The following is a 6739-nucleotide window of genomic DNA, read 5'->3' on the forward strand; positions in this document are numbered from 1 at the left end:
CATGGGCAGGCTCAGGCCCACACTGGGTCCCTGTGAAGGTTTAGGGGAGTGGGAGATGCACTGAAACCAGTGACCCCCCTGTAAGCACAGCAGTGGGGTCCTGGTCCTGGGGATGAGCAGTAGCTGCTTCTGACATTTGTGTGGGGGTGAACTTTGGGGGGCTACACCTCAATTCCAGCCCTGCCTCCTCCAGCAGGACTCTATCCAAGTGCTCCAGCCAGAGCCCAGCTCTGCTTCTCTGGTCTCCCTCCCCTCTCCTGCCCTCTGCAGGTGACAAACACCAGCCCAGCTGCCCTAAATACGAACTGATTAAGAAAAATTAAATTAGTGTCCCGCTCTTGTCTCTACAAACACTGTTGGGTCACATCTTGCACTGGGGTGGGTGGAGGCAGCCGAGGAAGCCGCTGGGCTCATGCTGGGGTGCCATGAGCCGAGTCCTCACCTCCATCCCTCACCTGGCTGCTTTCCAACCCCAAAGGGCCGGTGTCACAGTTCCTACCATACCTCCAGTTCGGCATGTGCCACCAGCCAAGTGACACCAGGGGTGACACCTCCTCCGAGTGCAGCCTCCTGGCCCTGCCCCCGGGCCCTACTTGCCCTCACAGAGGCCGCAGAGGCAGCCGAGGCAGCCGTTGATGATCTGGAGGAAGGACAGCACCATCTCGCCACGCTGGCAGCAGCCAGATGGAGAAGAGACCGACGTTTTCCAGGCACGATGCCCTTCTGAGTCCAGGCAGATGCTCCAGTGCCGGATCTAGAGGTAGGTCTGGGCCTGTGTTACGGGAGGGAGAGATGAGATGGCTGCCCGGGCAGGTTCAGGAATCCCATCGCTTCCACCACAGAGGTAGCCCAGAATCTTCCTTCACCCGAGGGTGAGTGGGTTAGGGTGGAAGGTGCAAAGCACATGTAGGAATTCATGAAGGTGGCACCCCTCGAGCTACCAGAGTCTTGCAAGCACCCACCCCCCCCCACCATAATTAACAGTGACTTAATTAGCAATAAGCCAGTGAGGCAGCACCGGTGATTCAGCCCCTCACCTGGCATCGGGCACCTGGCCAGCGGCATCCGGGAAGGGGTAACCCCAGAGGGCTCCGTGCCCCAGGCTGTGCTCAGAGGCGTTGTAGAAGCAGAGGGGGCCGTTGGTCAAACCCACCCCGGAGAGGATGAAGCAGGAGGCAGCGCCCAGGAACGCCAGCTTGGAGAGCACGGTGGAGATGAAGGCCTGTGGGGAACACCGGGCAGGCAGAGGGGACACTGAGAGTCAGGTGGGCTCCAAAACACAGCTGCTGGTTGTCAGCATGTTTGGCAGGGGGGAAAACTCCCCTCCCCTTCACCCCAAGGGGCTCCGGTCCCGGGCAGCTGTGGCTGTGGATGGAGCCATTGCTGGGCTGGGCAGAAGCAAGCAGGGAGTGGAGACAGGCAGGGATGGAAATGGGCAAGGAGCAGGGACAGGCAGGGAGGGAAATGGGCAAGGAGTAGGGACAGGTAGGGATGGGAATGGGCAAGGAGCAGGGACAGGCAGGGAGGGAAATGGGCAAGGAGTAGGGACAGGCAGGGAGGGAAATGGGCAAGGAGCAGGGACAGGCAGGGGTCTGCCATGCAGAGCCTGGTGGGACAGAGCCCATGCCAGCACACATGGAAAGCCTTTCTTCTGGGAAGGGGCCACCCTGCAGCATCCCACCATGGGACCATGAGAAAGGCTACTCTGTGCCATGAACCTCCATAGGGCCATTGGAGAGGGACACCCTGCCAGGACCTGCCAGGGGAGAGGGGCCACCCACCACATCCCACCACGGGATGAGGGGAGAGGGGGTCCATGCCATGTCCCACCGTGGGGCCGTGGCAGAGGTGGCACCCTGCCAGTCCCCCCCATCCCACCCCCTGCTGCTGGGCACTGCTCTAGCACAGGGGTCCCTTACATTCCAGCGGGTGCCGCAGGTGGAGCAGCCGGCACGTCGCCACCCCAGTGCTGTGATGTGGGTCGCTGCCAGCAGCACCTGTGGGAGGGAAAATGAGGCTGGGGGACAAAGAGAAGCCACCTGCCCTGCTCCATCCCTCTGTCCCTGCTCCACAGGCCCGTGAGGGGGGACGGGTGTGACCCACAGTACTCACGGGGATGCCGCCTCCCCAGACACCCGGCACGGCCAGGGCGTGTCTGCTGATGTGCCCCTCCAGCAGGTACTTGGATGCTCCGCCAGGGAAGAGCAGGAGGATGCTGGCTGCCATGGAGAGCGTGCCCAGGGCCAGCAGGCAGGGACCCACAATCCGGCTGCACTTCCCCACACACATCTCAGTCCTGCATGGGAACGGGGAGGGAGAGGAGGAGAGGAAAGAGCTGCGTTCAGCCTCTTGGGGCCCCACGGCTTCCCCACCCTGAGCCCAACCCTCAGCTGTGGGAGAGCAGGAGTTACTGGGTCGTGGGTTTGGGTTCCAGCCCACCCCACTGGCACTGCCCCTACTTGAGGGCAATTTCCAGTGGAAACCCTAATATTTCTTTGCCAAACAGGCAATGGAGTTTAAGACAACAGCGAGTCCCACACCAAGCCTTGAGACCTGTGCAACCTCAGGGTTGGCTCCTCCAGAATGTGTCCCTGCCCAGAGCTGGAGAGTTGGAACAAGATGGTCTTTAAGGTCCCTTCCAACCCAAGCCAGTCTGTGATTCTGTGATAATGTTACTGCAGGGGGCAAACCACCCACCACGGCTCAGTTTGACTTTCAGTGTTTACACCGAGCCAGGAAAGGGCTGAAATCCTTGGACAAGGACTTGTGAAGGCACATCAGTCTCCAATCAAAAATCCAACAGCAACTCCACTCCTGTCATACATGAATCCTGCCGTAGGTCTGAGTATGCTGAAACTAATTAAAGTTAATTAAGAAAATGTTATCCCCTACCCTCCAACTCCACTGACATCTTACTAAGTTATGAGTTCACCTATAAAGCACCTGCCCATCTCCAGGTGATACCTTCTCCAAAATTACTTCTCTTCTGCACCTACAAGACAGGGATGCCCACTGGTCACTCTGGGACCTCTGAAAACAACCTGGTTTGGTGCTGTCCTGGCTCCCAGGTTTCTTCTACCCTGTGTTCTTTTTGTTCCGGGTCGGGTTTATGCATTTTCCCCTTTCCTGTTGCATTGTGACCCATTTTGCACAAGTTCCCCAGACTGAGCTGCTTCTGGCTCTGGATAATTTTTCAAGCTTGCTCTGGCTTTGCAAAGCAGAAGTGGCTGTGGCACCACTGCCCCACGTGGCTGTTAGTTGTTCCCGTGGGAAGAGCTGCCTCAGCCCCCTCGTGGGCCGAGGAGGAGCAGCTCAGGCAGCACATCCAGCCCAGCACGGCCTGAGGGGCTGGGGAGCAGCCACGCCAGTCCCAGCAGGATGCCAGGGAGGGCTGAGCATGGAGGAGGGGCTGGGAGACCTGTGTGGAGGGTGACACGAGCCAAGATGCCTGAATGGACCATCAGCTCCCCCCCATCCTGGAGTTCCACCTCCCCTCTGTTTTCCATCCTCCCTGCCTTGGTTATACAGAATTTAGGGCCCCTCACCCTATGTGGTCCTGCCTGCAGTCCAGGGATCGTGCGTGGTTGTCCATGAGTATCCAGTGCTGAGTCCCACCTCCCCACCACGGGGGAGCTCCTGCTCCTCTGAGCTCACAGCCCAGGCTCTCACCAGCCAGAGTTTTCTGCAACTTCAACCTCTCCAAGGATTCTCCTTCCCTCCACAGCTGCCCTCTCCCTGGGGACGGCAGGAGGCCTCTTTCCCCTAGGAAGCTCCCCGTGGTGTGCTGTCCCCTCGAAACGTTCCCCTTGAAGAAGCAGCTTCCCTCTCAGCCAGCACAGACAAACCCCTGCACCAGGGGAGGTAAAGCCAAAGTCCAGCTGACCCAGTCTCCGTCAGGACCCTCAAAAGCCTCGACCCTTCCGCCAGCACATCTCCATGGAAAAGCACAGGGGTTCCAGCAAAGCCCGGGGAGCCTGTCCTCCCTGCTTCCTGGCTTACCTGGGAGCGATGCCACGTGGCGTCAGCAGCGTCCACCCCTCAGATGAGCTCTGTGCTGGAGGCATCTCCCCCCAGCTGACTATTTATGATGCCCCAGGGTGTGCTCCCTGTCTTCCCCCTCCCACCCAAGGTCCGCCCATGCATCAGTCATGATCCTTCCATTCAAAGGGTGACTGTCCTGGTTGAATGAGCCAGATCCTCCGGCGCTGTGCCGGATCCTTCTGCACGGTCCTTCCCCCTTTCGCTGCCAGAGTTCATCAAAACAGGCACAATTTCAGATTTTAAGGCTTCTACCACTTCTGCAGTAAATGCCTCGACCACTGAGAAGCCGTTGCTCCTGGAATGACCTGTGGTGACTATGTTAGGAGAACACTCCCCTCTCTCACTAGTATTTTAATAAAAGCTTCTAAATAAGCATTCTCATGTCTCAGCTGGTTCCTAACTCCCACCTTTTTCTTCCTCACAGGTGGCCCAGCTTCTCCTCAGGTGCTGAGTATATCTCGTGCCTTGGAGACAAGATTGAGAGGCAAAGGTTTCTGCACATCTTAATTATTACAAGTCCTCGGACACCACCTTTTCCCATCTGAGGTGCCCATGGCTGGCAGTTACTGTGCAACAGGGAAACTCCTCTGCTACTCCCACAGGAAAGGTCTGGCAGTATGGGAACAGGATTGGGAGAATGTGGATGATCTTTGTGTCCGAGAACAGGAGACAGAGAAACTGTAGCACCAAAAAATGGCAGAAATGGGGCAGTTTTGTTGGCAGAGGAGTTGTAGGTGGCACGAGCAAAGAGAAGAACAGCTCATGGGCTGTGCAGGCAGAAGGAAGAATCTTCTCCAAGAAGAGTTTTGAGATGGCTCCTATTCCTTGTGTGTTCACGAGGACCTGAGGCACAGAGTCTTGCTCTGATGCTGTAAGTAAAAAAAGCACCTGGAGTGCTGCCTTCTGGTCCATACCCTAACCTGCTCTACCCAGGGTGACCCACACCCCTTTGCTGATTTGTTTCAAAGTGGCTTTTCCTGCTTTCAAATCAATGAGTTGAGGATATAAACTGTGCTCCCAGACAGGAAGAAATAGAAGGTGGAGTTGGAGCCCTCAAGAGTCACATGGGAAAACATGAATGGGTGAGGCCAGGTCACATCAGACAATTCTGTTCCTCTAGGAAAAATGAGAGGAGCAGATTATCCAACAGCCCTCTGAAAGGAAAAATCAGAGTCTGCAGCAGCACATAAATTTCTGTTTTATTCCTAAATAAGACAAATTGGTCTCTAAAAGGCAGACAACAGCAAAGGCAAAACATGCAGGACAGCAGAGTGCCGAGAATAATCCAATTTCTCCTTCCTCTCTTTTCTTACTTAGAAAGAGGGGAAGCTTTCCTTTGCTCCTGGAAGAAAATGTGTTGCAACCTCATCTTGTGCCTTTCCTACGTCACGGCGATCTGAGCTTCCCACGCTGCCCCACACATGATCCACTCCATCACCTCCCACAGGAAACCTCCTGCCACGCCACGCCGGGGCGGCGGCAGGGACAATCTGGGATTGCTGCTCTTCCCCTTGTACCCGGAACAGTAACCAGAACAACAATAATAAAAGGCTAATTTTAGCCCAGCACGTGAGGGGCTGTGCCCCTGCCTTTCTCACACGAGAGCTTCATTGTGAAAGCACCAGCACAGCAATTATGGGCAAGGAATTTGCTGCCAGGCCACCCAGTTCATGGCACAGCCAAACCTGGTCCCACGAAAAGCAATCCCAGCTCAGCAAGGTCCTTCTCTGACTTCTCACAGCTTCTTTGCTTCCCTGCTCCCCTTGCCCAAACTCCTTTGGGGCTGGGGAAATGGCACAGGTTGGGTTTCAGGTGTGGTTTGGCTTCAAGGAGGACCAGAGGCTGAGCTGACTTGGAAGTGTTGAGATGAAACCCTTCTGTGCCAAACCAGCCTCCACCTCGGTCCTGGCCAGAGGATGCTCAGCACAGTGGTCCTTCCTGCTCCTCTCTGCAAATCTATTTGTGGAATCTGCAAATCCATTTCTGCCACAAGTCAGCCACGACTCCTCCAAAATCCCCTTGGACAAGCCCTGCAGGGAGTCTGTGGCTAGAACTGCCTGAGGAAATACCAACACGATGCTGCTGGACAGGATTTGCTTTAGTGCCCTTGTCACCTGAATTAACACTTCAGATAAACCAATCCCGTTAAAAATCTGAAGAAGCCTGCAGAAAGGAAAAATAAATTAATTAAACCCAAGAAGTATCTTGAGTTTGAGGTGTCCCTGTAGTTCCTTGACCTGCAAATGAAAAAAGATTTCCACGCCAGTAGGAATGGGAAATATTTTCTTCCTAAGCTGCAGGAAGAGGTAAAGGTGTTTTCCAGCTTCAAACAGGGCAAGACCATGGCAGTGGCTGAGATCACTGTTTCAGTGGAGACCTACCTACAGTCAGGAACACGAGGATGACCCAACATTAATTTCTTAATTATTGTTACCCCACTGTACCTGCCAGGTCCTTGTCCAGAAGGGCCTCTGCTCATCGACATTTCACGTGAGGCCACAACAGAACATCCCAAGAAGCCCCACAACAACTGCAGAAAGCAGAGGCTCTGCCTTGACAACACCTGTACCAGGAGGACACTGACAGGTCAGAACAGAAAGCCCCATTTCCTCTGCTCTTCCAATGGAAAATCCTATTCCTGTCTCTTTTTATTCATTTTCATAAGGGTGTTTTTCCCATCAAGGTCCCAAAAGTTTGT

The 6739-nt window shown here is 55.2% G+C and overlaps 1 protein-coding gene across 1 annotated transcript; it reads right to left on the bottom strand.

Annotated features, from left to right (window-relative positions):
• Window positions 1-589: 589 nt before the first annotated feature.
• On the bottom strand, window positions 590-4107 carry TM4SF19 (transmembrane 4 L six family member 19). The gene is given in 5 exon segments (XM_018083101.1): window positions 590-772; window positions 1019-1222; window positions 1920-1997; window positions 2113-2296; window positions 4000-4107. Coding segments are annotated over 5 exon segments (714 nt in total). The 5' UTR covers window positions 4065-4107.
• Window positions 4108-6739: the final 2632 nt, after the last annotated feature.

The sequence above is a fragment of the Manacus vitellinus genome, unplaced genomic scaffold (genome assembly GCF_001715985.3).
Source record: "Manacus vitellinus isolate BGI_N305 unplaced genomic scaffold, ASM171598v3 scaffold_60_pilon, whole genome shotgun sequence".
Lineage (NCBI taxonomy): Eukaryota > Metazoa > Chordata > Aves > Passeriformes > Pipridae > Manacus > Manacus vitellinus.